The 23,050-nt window shown below is 46.6% G+C and overlaps 2 protein-coding genes and 1 pseudogene across 4 annotated transcripts in view; 1 reads left to right on the forward strand and 2 right to left on the reverse strand.

The window, feature by feature from the left end:
- Positions 1-19,821, reverse strand: part of Ccdc12 (coiled-coil domain containing 12) — a 48,692-nt gene extending 28,871 nt beyond the window's left edge. The window contains exon 1 of one of the 2 annotated variants that reach the window (XM_076844740.2): positions 19,669-19,821. In XM_076844740.2, the coding sequence (XP_076700855.1) occupies positions 19,669-19,764 (96 nt within the window). In that variant the 5' untranslated portion in view covers positions 19,765-19,821. The remainder of the gene's footprint in view (positions 1-19,668) is intronic. The other variant, XM_076844751.1, reaches the window with a different exon arrangement.
- Positions 1,126-1,371, reverse strand: LOC143409546 (cytochrome c oxidase subunit 7B2, mitochondrial-like; annotated as a pseudogene).
- A 2,235-nt stretch (positions 19,822-22,056) lies between the features above and the next one.
- Positions 22,057-23,050, forward strand: part of Nbeal2 (neurobeachin like 2) — a 30,816-nt gene continuing 29,822 nt past the window's right edge. For both annotated transcript variants that reach the window (XM_076844770.2, XM_076844779.2), the window contains exon 1: positions 22,057-22,380. In XM_076844770.2, the coding sequence (XP_076700885.2) occupies positions 22,330-22,380 (51 nt within the window). In that variant the 5' untranslated portion in view covers positions 22,057-22,329. The remainder of the gene's footprint in view (positions 22,381-23,050) is intronic.

A 23,050-nucleotide genomic window follows, 5' to 3' on the forward strand; every position in this document is an offset into this window, starting at 1 on the left:
GCCCAAGAAAGCAAACAGCCAACTGTTCCTTGCTGCCACACACTCCAGGAACCACAACAGGTTTAGAAATACCCAGGTACCTGGGTCCTGATCCATGCTGGAATACGGAAGGATTATTTACTGTTAGACCAACCAGCAAAGAAGCTGATCTACACCTGCCACTGCTTAAATGTAGTAACATTCATATGAATGGAATGCATTATCCTTTTCAGATAGTGCTTTCCTGTGGGGCCAAGTTTCTACAGATGGTTCACTATTAATCTTTAAAAATGAGGCTTAAACAAAAACAGCCCCAGTGTCCAATCTTGGATGAATGATTGAAGAAAATGTGGCATGTGTATTCACACACATGTACACACATGCACACAAATAACAATAGACTATTATTTGGCCTTGAAAAAGGAGGAAATTCTGTCACTTAAAACAACATGGATGAACATTCAGGACATTATGCAAAATGAAATAAACCTGGCACAGAAAGAAACAATGTATAACCTCACTTATATGTGAAATTGAAAGGCATTAAACTCATAGAAACTGAGAATAGAAAGGCGGTTACCAGAAGAAGGGGAAAATGAACAGGGAAAGGGAAGATACTGGCCAAAGGGCATAAAGTTCAAACACACAAGAGTGAGATCTATTGCAGTCACTAATAATACAGATTTCAAAATTGCCAAAAAAGCATTTTAAACATTTGCATCATCAAAAAATGGTATGCCAGAGGTGATTGATATATTAATTAGCTTGACAATGGTGTTTTGTTGTTGTTACTGGTAATTGACCCCAAGGGTGCCTGACCACTGAGTTACATCCCAGCCCTTTTTTATTTTGAGACAGGGGTCTTGCTACATTGCCAAGGCTGGCCTCGAACTTGTGATCCTCCTGCCTTGGCCTCCCAAGCTGCTGGGATTACAGGCATGCACCATCACACCCAGCTTTAATTTAATCTTTCTATAATGCATATAATGTGATATCAAAATATCACACTATACTCCATAGATACAATTATTATTTGTCAACAATACTTGTTTTAAGATTTCAAGAGAATTTTATTTTTTCAATTATATACATTTTAATGAGTGACAGAGTGCTCACAAGGCAATTGAATTATAATAATGATGATGGTTACTGATCATTCCACTCTTTTAGGGTAATTCTGCCAACAGGAGATGGATTCCATTCTATCTCCATCTGTGTAGTTAAAAACACTCATGCAATAAGGCAGAAAATGGTTCCACTAGCTAGCACTATAATGCCATGTTTGTCATGAAAATCTGGTGAGTGTTTTATGTGGCTCTGTCTTGCCATAATTTGCTGAATTCTCTAAATCTTGAGACTACTGAGTGCATATCTGGCCAAGGGAAACATCATAAAGGTATGTCAGGATTGCAGTTGGTTGCAGTTACTGGTCTTAAATTAGTTGCAAAGAGACCTGACAATGACACTGAAGCCCAGATGCTCTCCTCAGAATGTTCTAGATTCAGCTTCCAATGGTGTAACAGAGGGCAAAAAAAAGAAGATGGTGGACCTGCAACTCTGGTTAGTCTGTTTTTAACAATACTTTTTTTTTTAATGAGACTCAAATTAAGAATGACTCCCTCAGGAATGAGTGATAAGAGGCCCCAGGCTGGAAGAAGAGGTAGCACATCTGTGAGGATTCTGCAGGGAAGCCACAGAATTTGTAATTAATTTGTAAACCCATCACAAACCTCCAGGACAGCTGAAAGATGGTCAGTGGGTTTTGGCACTCTCCCTAGCCATTTTTAACAGAAAGGTGTTCTTCCCATGACTTCTAATGATAACTTCCCCAAACACTTGTCTTTACCTGAAATTTGTCATCAGTCTTCCTTCTAGACTGAAAGGTCTGAGAGGCCTACCCACCACTGTTCCCCTGTAGGTGGCACACAACAGCAGTTGGGCCAAAACTGAATAAACAACCAGGAGAGACAGGAGACTCGAATCAATTCCCCATCTCTTTTTTTTTTTTTAAAGAGAGAGAGAGAGAGAGAAAAGAGAGAGAATTTTTTTTTAATATTTATTTTTCAATTTTCGGTGGACACAACATCTTTATTTTTATTTTATGTGGTGCTGAGGATGGAACCCAGTGCCCCACACATGCCAGGCAATTGTGCCACCACTTGAGCCACATCCCAGCCCTCAATTCCTCATCTTACAGGATGGAGCCTCTTGTCTGAGCCTCCCACTGTCAGACCATTTTAATGACAGCATTAACTATCATTAGCCTTGTTGCATGGGTGAGGCACTGAGGCTTGGTTATATCGAACTCAGGACTATGCAAGTCATGAAGGTATGACAAGATTGGGTGAAGCTCAACAGCGTGGGAACAGAGACCATTAAAAGCCCCCAGTTCCACACATCTGTTCATTTATCCTTTAGTTATTTTTTCTCCCCTCTCCTCCAACAATTGTTTCTCTCCTGCAAAATTAACCCTACCCACTTCTTGGGCATGTGGTAGGGATAAAATCTAACTAAGATCCACAAAATTGGAAGATATCCTATTATCCTATTGGAAGGTGAGCTCTGGGGAGACCTGAACCCAGCTGTCATTCATTTCAGTTCTACTTACTGTATTTCCTACAGTATCAGCTATCCTTTGTCTTAAGGGTTAACAATATGCCAGGCAAGTGATTATTCAACTAACTGAACAACATTGACATTATTGAATACAATCAACATTATTCAATGACTGTTGTCAACATTAGCCTTTCTGCTTTCACAGATGAGAAAAATGGAGGAGCAGTTTAATTAAATAATCCATCCAGAATCACAAAGCCCGGGGTTGCCAGGACCCAAATAGTACAACAGTCCTTCAAGCCTCAGCTATTTCCCTCTAGAACCCCCACTTTGCTCTGGCCTGTCCCCTGTCCCCACCTGGCACACTCACGCATCTACAACCTTTCACAAGGATAGAATCACTCTTGAAATGAGGTGAGTTAAGAGAGATAAAGACTACCATTTATTACAAGGATAGGTATTACCAGCCAACACCACAGCCCTGCAGGACCACATCAAATTCCTAACGTCTACATCATGCCATGGCTTACCCTAAAATGCTTAGTCCTCGCCCAATGCACAGGTGTCAAAGCTCCCTAGATCTTACCTGAACAGCAGACTTGTGGAAACCTGACTTCACAATCCCACGAAGTTCATCTTGTTGATTGATATTGCCAAGCTACAGGCTTTCAAACAAGCCCCAAAGGGCAAGTCTGCTCTTCCCTGAGAAAAGCTGCAGCCCAAATACTCCTAAATCCTTGTGCCTATCTAGCTGCTTCTGGGTCTTCTCATTTGGCAGACAAAAAAGTGACTAAAGCCAATCTGTTGCCCTCAGAGAGCTGGATGGAGGAAGATTAAGGGGGAGGCAGGGAAGGGACAATCACCTCACAGCAAGCACCACAGGTGCCTTGGCAGTACAAGCACAGGGAAATGTGGAGCCTGTGTCCACTTGGAGAGCAAGTGAGCCACCAAGCAGGGAAGAGAGAACATCCAGGCCAAATGGGCAGGGTAGGGAGTGCTGGGATCACTGGAAGGAACAGGTGATGAAGAAAAGCCCTGCATCAAAGAGGAGAGAGTAAGATGACATTTACCCCACAAGCACTGAGAAACCAGCAAGAGCCAGATGTAGTGGGATGCAGCAGTTGAAGAGGGAAGACAGGTAGGGCAGTAGCAACATTGTGACTAGATATATTTATAAAGATCGTTTAGCTAGGGCCAGAAAGGAAAATGCAAAGGTCATTGGTTGAAGCCACTGAAAGAACAAGCCGGATGTGGGTTAGGAAAGCTACCTTCATACCCCAAAGACAGCAGAGGGCAGCTGCCTCTGAGTCTTTCTGGAGGGACAGCCCCTTCCAGCTTAACAGCATCATGTACTGCTAGTAATTAGTTCACAGTGCAACAATATGCCCACCAGGACTCTGACCCCCACAACTACCTGTGGATCAGATATCATCATCCTATTCAACCAGCTTCAAGAAAACTAAGAGACTTAAAAAATGGCTCACAGCTAATAAAAAATGGATGAGCATGTAAAGTGAGGTTTCCTGTCTGCATCATGCTTTCAAATAAACAGCCACAGTTTTGCTTTCTGCACAACTGCCACGTCCATTCTTAGACCAAATGAGAAATAAACATATATATATGTATGTATATGTATAAATATATATGTGTGTGTATATATGTGTGTGTGTGTATATATATATTTAAAAACCCACAGTTGGTAGCGCTGCAAAGGCTCAGATATCATCTAGTGCAGGGTGAACTATATCCAACCACAGTGCCCACCAAACCAGAATCTTCCCAGGTAAGATCTGGGAATCTGAAGGTTCAGTGGGCAGCCTACTCCAGGGTCATGACTCTAACACATGACCCAGTTGAAGAGTCTCTCAGAGCACATCCCTCTTCTTCAAGCTGGTAACCCAGAGGAGGAAGTGACCAGCTGCCTGAGGGCTACTGTGGTTCAGAATAGACTCTGGACATACAGCTGCAGGGAAACACTCATAACGCATTTATCCAGAGGGCCAGAGGTAAAGTGTGCAGCAAGAGAATGGGAGAAGCTAGTGCAAGACCTCAGGTCTCTGGACCTCAAGTTGACTGGTCTGCCACTTTACCACATCACCTGGAGTGATGCAGGAGACGGACTAAAGTCTGGGTTCCCCAAGTCTTCCTGTGGGCTGTTCAGTGACTGAGCCCTGCTTCGTTTGGGAAGGCTCCACATTGAGCTTTGGGGGAAGAAGGACCTACTCTGTACTACGAAAACCAAAGGTGTCCAACACTCACTTTCCCAGCCTGCCTTGCGGCAGAAAGGTGACTCTGGCATTATTGCTCCATCTCAGGATGGTGGGGGTGAGGTGGGGGCTGGCTTCTCTCTGAAGGCAGCTGCAGAAAGGCTGATTAGAATCTGATCCCAGGGCACAGAGGCAGCAAAACAAGCTTCAATGCCCAGCACTTAAGACGATAATGGTCTCCTCACTGTGCAACTTTTCAGTTTTTCCATGAATGCTGGGCTTCTTTCTAGCCAGGTACCTCCAAGGCTGGCTGTCTTTTTTAAAAAAAAACAAATACACAGTGCTTTGTTTTCTTCTAAAATCAACACAAATGGATTTCTGTTGCTAGCAACTAACTGCCTAGGCTACTTGTGGCCAGTGATAGTAGTAGCCTAATAATGTGTGCAGCAGTTTGTAGGGGTCAAAGTTCTTATCTTTTACAGTTTGTCCAATCATAGGGAGACCTTGGGAGATGCAGGAAGAGAAAAGATCCCAAACCCACTCTGCAAATGGTGAAGCCAGGGCTCAGGATGATAAGTGCTCTGTAAGCCGGTCCCAATAGGCTCCCCACATCTAACCACCGCAAAGGCCAATTGCTGATGCAAAGCCCTCATCTGACCTGGGGGCCATCTTTCCATTCCCCAAAATGCAATACAAACTGAGCTTTTATGAAATGTACTGGGCCCCAAAATGAGGTACTCAAGTTTAGAAAGCAAAATTCTTTACAAGTCAATTTTCAGATAAATCAGAGTTTTACAGAACAGCAAAGTCTGTTGAAGATCCTAGGAAACCAGAAGCTATTTTAACCTCTGATCAGCTGCTTCTCAAAGTATCACAGTCTGAGAAGTAAAGGTAAGACAGCTGTCTCCTCTCTGGTGTGATCCACAAGTGATAATATCCTAATTAAAATCCAAATTTAAACTACGAGTCAGAGCTGGCACATTTATTTGTGGGGAAAAACACTGCTTAAACAAGGTCTTATAATCCTCACCTACACACACTTCTTTGGAAAACAAAGCACTTTTTTTCTTCTTGCAGTGCTGCAAAAGAAACCCAGGGCTTCACACATGCTAGGTGAGCAATCTACCACTGAGCTACATCCCTAGACCAAAGCAAAGCTTTTTTTTTTTTTTTTTTTTTTTTAAGCCTATGTGCTCAGCTGAAAGGTTGATAAAGCAAAGTCACATGTACCTGTTGTGGAACTGCAGGTGAGTTGTTTAGTTTCTCAGAGGTTCAGTTTCTTCAACTGCAAAGTGGCATTAAGCAAGGGACTATATATGCTGTGACAGCTCTGCAATGTGTCCAGGTGAATAAGTCCTTGGTCAGGGGCTCACCACCTTCATGACAATAGAGGCTGAGGTTTCTGCCTGTGTCTTCAGGGTGATGCCCTCCCACCCCCTGCAGGATTATATATCAGATCCTCCCATTCATGCCTCATTCCTTCAATCAGAGCAGCAGTGTCATCCAGAGAAAGACCCAACCCCTCCCTGGCCACAGTCAGAGGGCAGACCTTCTTGCATGCAGAGTAAAAGTCCAAGCAAGACAAGGCAGGCACTATGTGCAGGGGCCAGGGAGGAGGAAGGAGCTTCTAAGGCCCATCTTCCTGAATTCAGACCCTTTCCACTCCTGCCTGTTCTGCTCTTCCTCTGCATAAAAATCCCTCCTCCTCTTCCATGCCCTGTACTCAATCTATCCTTAATTATTTTCCCTGCATCTCTACCAGGCCAGATTCCATGAGTGTCACAGTTTGGACACAGAGTCCACAAGAAGACATGATCCATAAGCCAACCAAAGAGAAGAAGTGGGGTACATGCAACCATACTAGGTTCAGAGGCCCCCAGTCCATGCAGCCACTGCATGCAAGTGTCATAACCACACCTTGCGGCAAGTCCTCCCTCCGGGACGTGACATCCCTCCACTGTGTGGGCAGCAAATTGTATTATAACTGATGGTACAGAGGCCAGTCTCCTGGCTAGGCCCAGCCTTACCTCGCTCAAGGCAAGAGCCAGCCAGCCTCACTGACTTCATTCCCCAAGCCCAGTGCACAGTGGCACTCAACAGTAACAGTGATGACAGCCCCATGCCTGGCAGATGAGAGCCTTGGGAGAATAACTCGAACGCTCACTCTCATTCCTCTAGGTAGGAGGAGGCTGCCTGTGTCTTGGACCCAGAGCAGGAAAGCCTGGCCCACACAGCAAACACAGGTACTTTTTTTTTTTTTAGGATCCAAATTACCTGGCAAGAAATCTAGCAGATGCCCTGCCCTAAAAACAATGGGAGCAGGGAGACTGGGGTTGTGGCCCAGTGGTGAAGCTCTCGCCTAGCATGGGCAAGACCCTGGGTTCAATCCTCAGCACCACTAAAAATAAATAAAATAAAGATATTGTGTCCAACTACAAAATAAAAAGAAAAAATAAATAAAACAATGGGAGGGGAAGGGGGCTAACCTTAAAAGGACAAAAGTGTTTTGCCCCATCCCTCACATTTTCTCTAGACAGAGCAGCTCTTCAGAACACTGAATCAAAACAGCCCCAGTGTAGATTTTACTCCCCACAGGGAGTCGTCACCACAGCAACTGTTCTTCCTCTTGGAACTCTGTCAAGAGTACAAGCTGTTGCTTCTCTCCAAAACAAAACCGGGGAAAAGCTAGGGCTCTAGGGTCAAGGGTAGGGCCCTGCAGGAGGAGGGCCGCACATGATAGAAGCACAGCGGTCTCCACTGGAGTCTCCCAGACCTCTGACCACTGTCTAGACCCTCCCAGCTGCTTAGGGAGTGGGTGGAATGGTTGTAGCTATGGAGGTGGGGGGTGTTGGGGTGTGTAGGTGTGAGATGTGGGTAGCGTTGGGGTGTTGGGGTATATGAGAAGTGAGTATGAAAGGAGTGAAAGGTGCTGTGTGGGGAGGACTTTGGTGATAGGGCTGGGAGAGTTCTGTCATGTTGTGAAGTTGGGGGAGCAGGAGGAGATGCAGGGTGCATTGTCTGCAAGGAGGAGGATGTGGGGAGTATGCTGGTGTATGTTCATGTGTACATACATGCATTAGAGGTGGGCTGGGGCTATGGGGTTGTACTGTTGGAGGTGTATGGGAAGTATGTGGGTGCACGTTGTGGGGAGGTGTTCCTAAGGAGCCCAAGATAAAACATGGAACACATCTCTCCTGGCAACAATGAATTACATGAAGTGCATTTCAATTCCGTATTATAGTTCTCAGTGTCCATTCTAGAGATCAACCAAATCCTGGTCAAATCGTGTACAGTGTTCCACAGAAAACCACCACTTAAACACGCTGCCCATGTATGAAACAACTGACCTAGAAGCAGCTGTTTGAGGCAGCTCATCTTTCAAGTCAGAACATCTGTGATCAGCTGGTTCACAACATGGACAGAGTCTGGATGGCAGGTCCAGAAGGCAGCCCTGAAGACCTGGCTTGGCAGTTCCTGCTCTCCCTTGAGTCTAAGGTGAATCCTCCTTTTGGTGCACAAAGCCCAGGGGGCTCAGAATCATGGGATGCAGTATGCCCAGTACTGCGTCACCTCTGTGTGGCACCTTGGACATGACTGAATGTTTTATTAAAATAATCCTCAGGCTGGGCACAATGGGCACACACCTATAATCCCAGGGGTGCTAAGCAACTCAGTGAGACCCTCTCTAAACAAAGTATAAAATAGGGCTGGGGATGTGGCTCAGTGGTTGAGTGCCCCTTAGTTCAATCCCCAGGACCAAAATAACAATAATAATATTTTCAAAGTTGTTCCTGCCTTTAAAGAGCTGCTTATCTACTCAGGCTGGCATGAACTGAGGCTTAGTAACATTTAAAAAAAAATTAGCAGCTGCTATTACTACTGTTATTATCATAACTGTGATTATTATCAAGGTGTTGGGGGAGGTTAATAGCACTATCAAAAACACTGCATGCCAGCCATTTACAAGGAGATCATCTTCCTAAAAAAATGAATGCCAAATAATAAATACTGCTGAGTCACTGGTATCTATATATAGGAAAAAAAAAGAATCTCAACCCTACCTCATACCACACAAAAGTAAATATATTCTAGATAGTTTAGAGATGTAAAAGTAAAAGGTAAAATAATAACAGTTCTAGAATATACCATGAGAAAATATCACCATGACCTGGGTATAAACAATTTCTTTTAAAAGGACTACAAAATATATTAGGTAGCTGAAAATAATAAATTGGACTACATTTAATAACTTCTGTTCATCAAAGAATGCAATTAAGCTAAGCCTATAATCCTAGTGACTCTAGAGGCTTAAGCAGGAGGTCCCAAGTTCAAGGCCAGTTTTGGCAACTTAGCAAGATCCTATCTCAAAAAATAAAAGGGCGGGGGGATGCAACTCAGTGGTACAGTGTCCCTGAGTTCAATCCTCAGTACCACAAAAAAAGAAAGAAAAAAAAAGGAAGGGGGTACAATTGAAGCATGAAGGTCAACACCCAGAGCAGAAGATAGTTGTTGCAATGCAAATGAACAAAAGACTCAAAGAATTTGTAGAAATCAAGGGTCAAAAATAAAAGTCAGTCAAATCCAGTAAAAAAGAGGAGGACAAAAGACTTGACCAGGCACTTCACACAAACATGAAAAGATATTCAACTTTGTTATTTAGGAAGGAAATGCAAGTTTAAACCACAAAGGGATACCAATACACCTCGCCAGCACAGCCTACATGAAAGAGACCAACCACACCAAGGACTAGAGAGGAAGTCTCACACACTGCTGGTAGGAGTATGAAAGGCTATTGCCATTTTGGAAAACTGGCAGGATCTATCCTCTATATGCCCTGTAACCTATTAATTCCACTCCCAGCATAGAGCTAACAGGTATGTGTACATGTGTTCACCAACACACTTATATACAAGACTTGGAACAGCACCATAATCCGTAACAGCTCCAGTCTAAAGACCCAGAGTGGAATGAATATTGTAACAAGAATGAGCTAATGCATGCCATCCCCAACAACTAACAAGTATAATGATGGATGAAAGAATATAAGCCACAAATTGTATGATACCATTTGAGTACAGTTCAAAGGTCAGAAAAGTCAACATGCAGTGCTAGAGGTTACTATGTGTGTAAGCACCTAGATGGGAGCAGGAAAGGTACCGAGGGATGCTATCATGTTTTTAAAGTGAGTAACTGACCCACACAGTGATCTGTGTTCACTTTATAGATAAATAACTCCTGATTTGTATACTTTTCACTATGTATAATATAATTCAATTAAAAGTGGCACTGTAGCTGGACGTGGTGGCTCACACCTGTAATCCCATCAGCTCAGGAGGCTGAAGCAGAAGGATACAGAGTTCAAAGCCAGCCTCAGCAACTTAGTGAGGCCCTTGGTAACTCAGCAAGATCCTGTCTCTAAATAAAATATTAAAAAGGGCTGGGGATGTGGCTCAGTGGTAAAGTGTTCCTGAGTTCAATCCCCAGTACCAAAAAAAAAAAAAAAAAAAAAAGAGGCCAGCTTGGGCAATTTAGTAAAACTCTATCTCAAATAAAAAATCAACAAAAATATCGGGCACAGTGGCCCATGTCTGCAATTCCAGTGGCTTGGGAGGCTGAGGCAGGAAGATCCCGGAGTTCAAAGTCAGCCTCTCCAAAAGTGAGGTGCAAACAACTCAGTGAGACCCTGTCTCTAAATAAAATACAAAATAGGGCTGGGGCTATGGCTCAATACACAAGTGCCCCTGAGTTCCATCCCCAGTACTCAATAATAAATAAACAAACAAAAAAGAAGTGTGAATGTAGTTCAGTGATAGAGCTGAGTACTGGCTCAATTCCCAGTAACTAACACACAAACACATACACAGTTCTTTTTAATCCAGGAGGCTGAGGCAGGAGGATGACAAATTCAAGGCCATCCTGGGAAACTTAGTGAGATTGTATAAAATTTTTTAAAAAATAAATAAAGGGTTGGAGTACAACTCAGTGGTTTGATCATGAACACTGCAAAAAATAAAGAATAAAAAATTCTTTTAAAATGTTAAAAAACTTAAGCCCACCTAGAAACCAAGACAAAATTGTTAAAATCTAAAATGAGAACTCACTCTAGAAGACTCCAAGAAAAAAGTTCTCCAAAGAGAAGCCTCTCTCTCTCCCAGGGACCCCAAGAATACCCAAGAGACAGTAGCTTGGACACTGCCATAGCCCTCCAAGCTCCAGGAGATAGGAGAAAACAACAGAGGGAGTCACCATTAAAATCACATAAATTCTTTTGTTGCAAAAGCTAATAGAAAGAATAAAAACCTGTTTGAACTTCAAGATTCCTTTGTGTTCCAATTCCTTGTCCCTCCCTCATGAATGAGGCCTTGGGACATGCTGAAAAACCACAGAAATCACCCAAAGGGGAGACCACAGTGGGAACAGCTGTGCCAATAGCACAGCTAAAAAGAGGGACATTGTCTCACTACTGTCTAGAAGCTCTTCTCCTACATGGAGGCTGCTCCAGCCAACAAGGCTCCAAAGGCCACTCACCTGCCTCAGTACAAGTCCTGCCCTTAGAAACTCAGAAAGAGACTCATCCTTTGTGGAAGCAAGCTATTTCCTCCCAGTATATCAAAACAAGCCAAGGGAAGGTCCACTCTGTTCCCCATAGTCCACAGCAGAGCCCTTCAACACAGCTTCAGCTGGGTCCAACACCAATTCCACCTCAAAGGAAGAGTGGCCACCGAACTCAGCCAGGAAGTAGGCTCCCCATACCCATCTCCAGGAAGGGAAGAAGGGTCAGAGGATGGGAGGTAAGTCCTGTGTGACTCTACACCAGCTCTTGCTCTTTGGGTCTCAGCTGTCCCATCCTTAAAATAAAGAGGGCCCCACCAGCAGCAAAACAAGACTAAGGTGAAAGAACAAATGCACATTAGCACACTTCCCAACTCCCAACTCCCTCCATGACACACGGTCTTACTTCATCTTCACCCTGGTGTAGGTGCTACTGTGGCCATCTCCCAGTTGAGGAAGTATAAGCCCAGGGACATGAGACCTACTTATGCACGCATGGACCCAGGATTAGCAGAGTAGAAGGGCAAGGGGCAAAAGCAATCTATCCAGACAATCTCTAGTACAGGGGACCATGAGCAAATAAGGCAGTCTGATCAGAGGCAGAGCAGCCCATGTGGAAATGGCATAGCCCTGGCGTCTGCCCTTGCAGGCAGGGGAACAGAGCAGCAATCTGAAGACCTGGAGATAAATCACTTTTGGGCCCCAGCAGGAAGGCTGCCAGCATCACAGTATGGGTGAGGCCTGAGCCAGGCCACAGGCAGTGCTTTGATGTGTGCTACCCCTCCTGAGAGGACCAGAGAGTCTCAATAGTTGGGGTCCAATGAGGCCTTAAAGCAGCAGGAGAGGGGCTGAAGCTGGGGCTCAACGGTAGCGCTCTTGCCTGGCATGTGTGAGGCACTGGGTTCAATTCTCAGCACCGCATATATATAAGTAAGTAAGTAAGTAAGTAAAAGTCTATCAACAACTTAAAAAAATATTAAAAAAAAAAAAAAAGCAGCAGGAGAAAGAAGGTTCCATTCTCAGTGGGGTTATGGTGACTATGCTGCACCTAAATCTGGCTGGCCCCAATGACTCCTTCTCTTCCACATACTCTGAGACAGCCAGATCAAGCTCACCCACCACCTCATCTTGCCAAAACCCATTCTCAGTCCTTTCCTAGCTTCTCTCAGCCCCACGGCCCCATACCAAGTGTCTTCTCTTCAGCTCCTCCTAAATACCCACAGGATGAGTGAGCCTCAGAGCACAAATTGACCCCTCATTCTGTCTCTATTCTCTGAGTTTTATTCCCAAAAGGCTTCATCTAGCCCCAGGGTTTCAAATCCTGCCTATTCAAGTACCTATCCTATTTAAGTATCTATCTCTAGGCTAGATGCCTTCATCTGTCTCCACTCAGATGCCTGGCAGTCATCTCAGACCATTAAAGCCAGACTCCTAGTTTCCCCTTCAAAACCACTCTCCCTTGTACTTCATCATCTTGGAACAGGAACCCCCATCATCTCCACAGTCCATCTGTCAGGACATCTTATAACCCTGCCCATATACCTTTGCCCCAACACCTGAGCCTCCTACCTCCCCAGTCAGCCACAGCAAGGCGCATCACCTGGGCTGCAGCCTCCAAAGGTTCCCCATCACCCTTAGAGTGAAGGCCATCCTCTGTGGTCCCCAAGGTTCCACTGGCCCTCTCCAACTTTACCCGCCTCCCTATCTTTATTGCTGACTCTACTCCTGCCCCTGCCAGAATTCTTTCTGCCCTTAAACAAGCCAACTAAATTCTTGCTCAGTTTATAATGTTCCTCCCTAGATCCTGGCATCTCACCCCTCCACCCCCACTTCTGCTTCAAATCTCCCACTCAGAGGGGTCTGTCCAGCCTGAGGCAGCTGTGCAACCCTCTTTCAACATGTCCCTTAGTTTCTGTCATTGTATTCTCTGTCCTCCTGTACACTGTCTGCCTACCCCTCCCACAAATGCCCTTGAGACAGGAAGGCAGTCTTATTCACAGCTGTATTTCCAGGGTCTGGCACGTAGCTGGTATTCAATAAATACCTGTTTGGTGGCTGGGTGTTATGGGGGGATGGGCAGCTATCCCACTCCAGGGAAAGGAGGTATCCTACATATAGTGAGAGAACGTCAGGGAGTGGTCAGAGATTCCCAGAAAAATGCAGTCTTGGGATCACCTAGGAGAATGCTGGGTTTCTTGAGTATATACTAAGACAGGGCAGGAGGTGTGGAGAAGAGCCGGAAAAGGGACTGCAAATTGTCTTCCTGGATGATCCTGACACACACATAAGTCTGAGAATCTCTGACTCATCCAATACCTTCGTTTCACACAAGTGATGACTCCAATCGAAGTTTCAATGCTGGCTCATCAAAAGGTGTCGGTGTGGGAAGCCCCAAACTTGCCACCCACAAGGTTTTATCTCTCACTGTCTCCAAGATTGGGGTCTGGAGTCTAGGCAGAGAAGATCAGCCTTAACAAGAATGGGGAGTACATAACCCCATCTTGGCTGGGGTTCTGTAAATCTATTTTCATCTTGATGTAACACTCTACCCTAAAAATGAACTCCACCTTCAAAAAAGTAGCAGGGTCCAGGAGAATGATCTCTTTGCTTCCTTCAAATTCAGGCCAGCTCCACCCTGTCAGCCCCCAGTCCTTCTCACTTTTGAGAGGATGAGGAAGAGAAGACAGACATCCATGTTTACAAGAGGCCTGTGCAAAAGCCCTTGTTCCAGCCTTGTCATAGCATCATTATTTCTCAGCTACTGATGAGGTCAGAAGCTGTTATCTTGATTCTATAGACAATGAGAGGAGGCTCAGAGCTTTAAAGACTTGCTCCAGGTCCCACAGATATGAATAAAGCTAAGATTTAAACCAGATTTATTGACTACAAAAGCTACACTATTTCCACTGTAGCACCAGGCCTACCCTTCCACCAGCAGCCTGATGGCAAAGAGGCCCCTTCCTGGGGCTGCTTATTCCCAAGTATCTGGAGGTGAAGGATGGAGAGGGACACAAGGCCAGACCCTAAGATACACTCTAGAGTTAGCAACAACCTAAAGCATCACTGCAGGAGGGTCCTTCAGACCCAGGTTTCCTAATCTGTTAAACAAACAGTGATGAATCAATAGCTACCTCAAAGGGCTGCTTCCGGAATTCAACAACTAGGGACATTTTGCCACAAACTGCCATGCAAATATGACTGCTAACCTGTTAAAGGCTGTCAACGCAGGATGCAGTGACCTCCTTAGCTAACTTTGTGACAGGGCAGTTAGGTGTGGGATGTGGCCATGGTGGGTAGGGGTAGAGGCAATTTCCGCTTTTTTAGTTTTACTGAGGATTGAACCCAGGGTACTCTATCACTGAACTAAATTCCTAGCCCTTTTTATTTTTTGAGACAGGGTCTCACTAAGTTGGCCAGGCTTGCCTAGAACTTGTCATCCTCCTGCCTCAGCCTCCTGAGAAGTTCTGGAGTTACAAGCATATGCCACCAAGCCCGGCCAGAAGCAACTTCCTGAGGGATGGACAGGACAAGCCTGACTCCTCATCCAGCACAGGCTCTTCTCCACTACCTCCTTCCCTCTCACTGCTGCCCTCTATACCTTCTTCAGCACTTACTGACTCCACCCACTGGCTCCTTCTTTTGCCCCACCCCCTACACTGGCCAGGGACCCTCTCTGGTACCTCCAAGTCAGTAGTATACCCTCTACTTTGGCATTGTTCCCATTCTCCAACTCCTGAAAGTGCAAATCACATCTACAGCACTCTTCACTCCACAGATACACATGCACAGAAGTCCTGGAACCAGCATTTCCCAGAGATACCTACCATGAAGACAGAACTTCTAAGTCCTCTGCCCAACCTAAGCTCCCAAGGCTGGTCTGAATGGCCTTATGGGTTTCTCTACCCACCCTCTCCCTCTTAACTCTGAATAATGGGATGCAGGTAGAAAAACAGTTTTTTGTTTTTTTAAAGATTTTTTATTTTTAGTTGTAGATGGACACAATACCTTTATTTATTTATTTATTTTTATGTGGTGCTGAGTATCAAACCAAGTACCAAGTGCCCCACATGTGCGAGGCAAGTGCTCTACCAATGAGCCACAACCCCAGCCCCAAGACAGTTTCTTAAGAGTTGGGCTAGTAATCCCAGCCACTAGGGAGGCTAATATAGGAGGATCGCAAGTTTAAAACCAGCCTCAGCAATTTAGCAAGGCCCTAGGCACCTCAGTCTCTAAATAAAATACAAAAAAGGGCTGGGGATGTGGCTCAGTAGTTAAGTGCCCCTAAGTTCAATCCTTGGTACCAAAAAAAAAAAAAAAAAAAAAGAGTTGGGCTAGGAGGAGCAGGTCCTCAGAGATGTACTACTGCCCAATAAAGTAGCCACAAGTTACATGTGACCATTTAAGCGTAAATTAAATAAAATATCACATCAGCCACATTTCAAGGGCTCAAAAGTCACAAGTGGCTTGAGGCGACAGAACAGGACAGTATAGATTACAGAAAACTATCACTGCACAAAATTCTATTGCATAGTCCTGTTCTATTCACTTCCTGGTAAAAAACAGGAATTGCTGCTGAATCTGCAAGTTGACAACCAGAGCTCAGTTCAAGGTCACACCCAACTCTTGAGGTGCTGGTCAGTCAGTCAGTCTGTCTCTCCATCTCAGGGCAGCAAGAGAAAGCCCAATTCAAGCCAACTGTTCTGGAAAGCCAATAGCCAAGGGCAAGTGTTTGTGTCAAGTTAATCACCTATGGAGAGCCTCCATTTGACTGAGAGCCTCCATTTGACTGCTGAAGAAGAAAGAGGTCAAAGGAGGACAAAGTAGCCATACACTACCCTGCTGAGAACATAGAGATACCACAGAGCACCATTCACACAGCCTTGAACTGCTCACCTGCTCCTCAGCTTGGAATTTCTGGAAGAATGTCAAGAGAAGAGGTTCAAATACAATACAGCAAAGTATGCCCAGGCTGGATATCCTCCTAGCTGGAAACCTTGGCTCTTGTAGAACTTGGACATCGAAGCACCCAGGCCAGTGCTTTCAGACTCTGCCCTAATTACTCCCCAGTGCTTGTTGTCAAACCCTATGGAGCATCTCCATTGTCACCTGTGTGCCCTTGAATGTTTCCACCTATGAAGGCTCTCCTAGGACACTCTCATTTTCCAGCTCCTTCAATATACTCTCCCTCCTGCCCACTCTTGGGCTCAGTTCAAGTTCCAAGCTGCCTTTCCATGAAATTTTCCTGACTCCACCTGGCTTTCCTAGGCAATGAGCCCCAGCAGTACAGTCTAACATTATATGCCATCTTTCCACCTGTCCAGCAGGGCTAGCTGATCACAGGACACTTTCTCAAGCAGTGCTGTGTCCTGTACGGACCCTTCCCCCAGGGGGACCTATATAGGCTGGAACCCAGAGACCCCACTTCCCATCCAAGATCTTGGCATCCCAGCACCTCTGAGCCTCTTGCCTTACCCCCTCAAAAACCAGTCCTGTTGAGTGAGCTGACAAGGAAGTGCTTTGTAAAATACAGAGCCATGACCTATTACTATAGAGCTTTATGCTGAATAATATATGGAAACAGTACAATCCCTAATCTTTTCTCTCTTCACCTGCCCCCATCTCAGGATCTGATTCATCCATAATACCACTAAATTAGGATTTTACAGTCTGGTGTGGGGTGAGAAGATAAAACTGTGAGAAACCAACCCCATGCTGAAATCCTGAGGCCTCCAGCAAAATCAGGCGCGCAGAACTCAACGAGGAGCTTGCCACTGGGTCCTAGGGGACCAGCAAGAAGTAATCCCCATAGGACAAATAGGTATAGACCAAGAAAGAGTTTAACCCTGGAGTCTTTTGTCACATCAAAGGACTTAACTAAAATCGTAGAGCACTTCCTTTCTAAAGGAGAAGACTCATGGAAGCTTATCTGCTGGCAACACACAGTTCATACTTCCTTTTCAGTCTCCTCACTTACGTGTTCTGCAAGAAGTCACTATGGGGTGGAAAACTAACTCAAAGTAATTTAGATGCTTGCCTATCTTTTCCCCCACACATTCACCCTAATAAAAAGCCATTCAAGGGCTGGGGATATATTTCAGTGGAAGAACATTTGCCTGGTATATGAAAGACCCTGGGTTCAATCCCCAGCAACGACCAAAAAAAAAAAAAAAAAAAAAGTCACCCAAGAACTGAGGGGATTAAATATGAAAGCAAAAGCATAGAAAGCACAGACAACAAAATCCTAACAGTCAAATTGGACTCCATCAAGAAAAAAAACAAAAACAACTTTTGCGTACCAAAGGACATTACCATGAGAATAAAGACAACCCAAAGAATGGGAAAATATATTGGCAAATTCTCAATGTAATTATTAAAAGTTTAACATATCAAACACATAAACATCTCAACTACAACTAAGCAACAAAAAGACAACTCAATTAAAAACATGGTCCAGGGCAAGGGATGTAGCCCATTGATATAGTGCTTGCCTAGCATGAATGAGGCCCAGGGTTCAATCCCCAGAACCTCCCTCACCGCCCCTATACTCATGCACAAAAGGAATTAGATTATTTTAATTAACACACATAACAACATGGATAAACCTTGAAGACACTTATGCTAAGTGAAAAAATACTGTTTGATTCAACCTATGGGATACATAAGAGTAATCAAAATCATAAAGACAATGGTGATTGCTAGAGGTTGAAAGGAAGGAGGGATGATGAGTTACTGTTTAACATGTGGAGTTTCTACTGGAATGATGAAAAAGTAATGCAAGTAGATTGAAGTATGGTTACATTAATGCCACTGAATGGTACACTTAAAATAACCAAAATTATAATTTTTTTTTTTTCCAGTGCTGAGGATCAAACCCAGTGCCTCACACGTGCCGGACAACCCTAGCCCTCATGTAGTCTTTAAATTCAGGAAAAAAATTAACAAGCCTTTTTCCAGCCCATTGAGAATTCCTCTTTAAAGGCCAGTTCTGAGGGCCTGATACATCTTTTCCATGGCAATGTGCTCTGAGAATGGCATCGTGCCCCTTGTATTCAGACCTCAAACCAGGTCCCAATAACCTGAGCCCTAAATCAAACAAACAGCCCCTGTAGACTATGCAACTGTTTGAAAGGCTGTGTCTTGAGCTTCTTGGGCCAGTCTGTTTAGGGGACAACTGTCTGATGGGTTCCATGGACTGCCAACAAAAGCAGAAGCCAATCTGGCTAGCTTTCACTCTCTGTTACTTCCTCTTTCCCTTTCCCACAGGACACAGACAGCTATACAGAAAGAAAAAAGAGGCCCCACTGGCGGCCAGCTTGGTTTTGTTTTAAGTTGGAAAGTGGAGTCCTTGTTTTCCCCCAGGTAGATTTCGATATTTAAAATTCTTTGTACTTAAGAGTAAAAGACAAATTTTTTGCCCATACAACAAGTGAACCAACAACCCTTACACTCTATAATCTCTCGAGCCCTTTCATACAGATTATCCCATTAGATCACAAAACAACCCAGTGAGAATGAAAAGAGGATGTTTTCCTCCACTGCAGACATGAAAAAAACCCGGCTTCGGATCTGAAGCAATCTGTTCCAAGCCCCACAGCCTCAAGTGACAGGGCCCACGCCTGCACACCAGCAGTGAACTTCAGAGTTTTCCTACCTCTCCACTACTTTGGAAAGAAGTAGAAATAAATTCAGACCATTTTGGTGGCAAAGGAAAACACAGGAAACGCTTCTGAACCTGGCTCTTTCCCTGCAGTCCACCCTTTTACCTTTTTTTTTTTTTTTTTTTTTTGGTACCAGCGATTGAACTCAGGAGCACCCAACCACTGAGCCAAAGCTCCCAGACCTATTTTGTATTTTATTTAGAGACAAGGTCTCACTGAGTTGCTTAGCAACTCGCCATTGCTGAGACTGACTTTGAACTCGCGATCCTCCTGCCTCAGCCTCCCAAGCTGCTGGGATTACAGGCGTGCGATACGGCGCCCGGCTCCTGATATCTTTTCCTCGGGATTTTTGCAGTCAACATCTCCTGCGGCCCTGTTCAAGGTGCGCAGAAGTGTCTACCTAATGTAAGAACTCCCGCGTGCGAGCGAAAGGTAGGGCCGGCCAGGGAAAAATCATGCCTAACCCAACAACCGATTGAAACTAGCAGCGACCGAACAACCACCGGCAGGTAGGAGCTACAGCGGACGCTACACACAGCCCAGCTGCCTTCACACCCGCCCCGGAACTGCCCAGTACGGGGGTGGTACAGTCTCCCCACGCATGCGCCAGTATCCGCGCAGGCGCGCCTCCCAGCTGCCGTCCCTTAGCCCCAGCTCTTCCGCTTGGACCCCGGACTCGGGCTGCCTCGACTACAGCCTCATTCCACGTCCCTCACCTTGCGTCCTGTTTTCTCCCGTAGGGCCTTGAGCCGTTCCTTCCGCTTCAGCGCCTCTTCCTCTAGGCGGCCCACACCGGCCGCAGCAGCCGCCATCCTGCCTTCGACCCCTCCTTTCTCCCTACGTCACGCAGGTCGGGAAGTGGATAAAAGTCTCACGGCCAAACCGAGAATGAGACTGGGAGACCGGAAACCCCAAGAACCAATCAGTGTTGACTTGTTGCAGGAGGGCCCGCCCCCTTGCCTTGCCGCGCCAGTGAGGAGCCGGCAAAAAAAAAAAAAGGTCCTGGGGTGTTAAGGCTAGATGTGTCTACCGCTACACAGTGAGAAAGCATCGAGTCAGACCTGAGAGAATAGATCGCATCGATCGCTCTAGTCTCACCTAAGCACTAAACACACCTCATTCACTCCTTGCGGGCCTCTTGTTATACCCCAGCCATCCTTTTAAGAAAGCTTCCTTAACCTTCTACCTCGATCCCTCTCTAACAGGAGTCTTCCTATCCCTCCTCTAGAGCTGTCTGTGGCTCGCCCGATCAAGTGCAGTGCGCCTAAGTTCTTCTGTCTGTTCTCAGTTCGAAGCTGGCACAGTGCTGAACCTGACTATGTGTTTTTTTCCCCTTCTGGACTCAAAGGTGATCTCCTCTCATCCCCACTTCTTCTGGAGCGGCAAAGTACTCAGGATCGCGCTACCGTCTCTGAAGAAAAGCAAACGCCAACCTGGGCCAAATGAGCCCAAAGGAACAGTTCCCCAACTCCAGTTAGGAAGAATTGCTTTGGCCTTGAGTGCAACAGGTGGTCACAAGATGCATGGCACCCTAGCTGCCAGGGTCTTTTCTGCATCAATCAGAGCGTGTTAATAACAGAACACCTGGCCTGAAGTCGAGTTCTTCTGTCTATGTGGAGTCTCCAAAGTCACACCCACACCCCTTCCCAGAGAACAACTAGCCTTTAAGGCTGTTCCCTGCCTGGGACCTCCCAGGCTATCCACAAATGGACACTCACTCCTCCCCTTCCAACCCACTTCAGAGGCCCAAATGCCACAGACCTCCGATCCAGCTCAGTTGCCCTCTTGACCTCACTAACCTGGTTCTCTCTAGGCCCTCTCCCCCACTGCAGGTGACATGTCCCGCCAGGAACCAGCTCATGGGTTGTAGGTGCTCAGGAAATGTCAACTCAGAAGCAGGATGGATGGGGCAGAAGAAAAGGACAGACTGAAGGGGCCAAACAAGAAGCCAAGGAAGACAAAACAGTACAGGGATGGGGAAAAGGTTTGTCTTCTCTTGGACACCCAAGGTCTAGGAAACTCAAGATCAGTCAATCCTAGGAACCATGGCACCTCTCTGGGGCTGGCAAATTTCCTCCCAGTTTCAACAAGAGGCCTGACCCTTGCCCAACATCAGGGTCCCCCTCAGTTCACAGGCAGGCTAGGGACAGGGAAAGGGACACAGGAGTGATGATGACAATGGCCCAGCAATCAATTAAGCTTAGGTCCTAGGTCCCTATCCCTGTGATCCTCATTTGGCCTTAGTTTCTCCACTTGTAAACCAGTCATGAGTCACCCACCTCATGAGGTTAAAGGTGAAAAAGATGATTGATTGTAGAATAATCCCTGTAATCCCAGCAACTCAGGAGACTGAGACAAGAGAATGAGGCCAGCTTTAGCAATTTAGAGACCTACTGTCTCAAAATATAAACAAATGAACAAACGAACAAACAAATTAAGTAAATAAGGCTGGGGATGTAGCTCAGTGATAGAGCATTCCTGGATTCAATCCCCAGTACCTTCCCCCTACCCCCAAAGTGCAAAGGATGTAAAGGAAGTGCTGGGCTCTGGTTTGGGGAGTGCCTCCACTGGAGCATCTGGGAAGGCTTCCTAGAGGAGGGAGGGAACTCATGGGGATCATCAAAACCACTCAGGGATCAGCCCAACGGAAGGGCTCCACTCTCCTGGAGGTATTTCAGGCTCCTCCTGCTGTTTGCTCTCGGATCCTCTCGCTCCACACACAGCAGGAGCTCAAAAGTTGTATTTAGATCTTCCCATAAAGAGCTTATAACAGCATCTGGCACGTGGTCACTACAAGTGGTCATCAAGGAGGTGGTTATTGTTATTTGTTGAATGACCCTGGCAGTTCCCTCGCTGCCCATAGCCCCTTCCTTGAATCGCTGTAATTCCAAACTAGGCGGGATGCTTAGCTGGCGAACTCAGACGCAAAGCAAGCCTGGTAGCCCCGCTGCCTGCCCTGATCCGGGAGGTTCAGAACGACCCTTCCAGTGGCGCCGGTGGGGCGCGGCCTGCGAGGGCGGGGCAGCGGGGCGACTTCTGGGCCGCCCTGACCTCAGGCTCCTCCTCTCGCCGGGCTCCCCGCCCTTTGCACGGTCCCGGGAGAGGCGGGGTGGCGGTGTCGGCGGAGGCGGCGGCGCTGGCGGCAGCAAAGTGCAGGAAGCCGGGTGGCGGCCGTCCGGGATGAGGTGGAGGAGGAGCTGTAGACTTAGAGGCTGAGAGCGGCGAGGGCCGGAGCGGCGGACTTCCCCCAGCAGTTCCGCGCCGCTCCGCCCAGGAGTGACGCCCTCCGCCCATGGGCCTGGCCGGAGGCAACCGGCGGGCGGCGCGGAGGAGGCGGCGACAGGTGGCGCGCAGCAGGGGCAGAGCCGGGTCAGGCCATGGCCGCCTCGGAGCGGCTCTACGAGTTGTGGCTGCTCTACTACGCGCAGGTGAGCCCGCCCCGCACCCGCTGTGTCCCCAGCTCCGTGCACCCGGTGCCTCCTGCACCTGCTCCCGGCTCTGCCTGGGCCGCGAACAGGCGCGCGCGCCGGGTGTGCTCCAGCACACGTGTATGCCGGGCCTCAGGCACTTAACATCGAGGGACAGCGCTAGCGGCCGCCTCTGGTGTGCCGGACACATCCCCCTTTTATAGGTGGGGAAATTGAGGCCAGGAAAGAACGAGAGACTGGCCAGATCGGAAGAGGGAGGGGAACTCAGTTTGCATGTGGACTGCCTCGCCTGACAGTGAAGCCGGGTGGGTTGGTCGTGCCCAACGACGAGTCTGGGTGGGTTGGGGGGATCTTGGCAGGTGCAGTGGGGGAAGATGTGCTCCTACTACAGGTCTGACTTGAGTCACCTCAGACTCCCCTAGAGAAGTGGCAGTGGTGAGCTTCCCAGGCCTTGAGGTAGCCCCACCCCACTTCCATTCTGGGGTGGGAGGCTGGTGGAGAGGTTGAGGCCAGAGAGTATGTTTAAAAGTAATAGAAACTCTTTCCCTCTGACCTTCCTCACTGGTTTCAGGAACTACCTAAGGTGGCCTCAAAATGTGATCAGAGTGATTCTGACCTGTTGTCCCCCAAACTTGGTCGCACACATAATCACCCACTTTTCTTTTGCATT

The sequence above is a fragment of the Callospermophilus lateralis genome, chromosome 1 (assembly GCF_048772815.1).
Source record: "Callospermophilus lateralis isolate mCalLat2 chromosome 1, mCalLat2.hap1, whole genome shotgun sequence".
Classification (NCBI taxonomy): Eukaryota; Metazoa; Chordata; class Mammalia; order Rodentia; family Sciuridae; genus Callospermophilus; species Callospermophilus lateralis.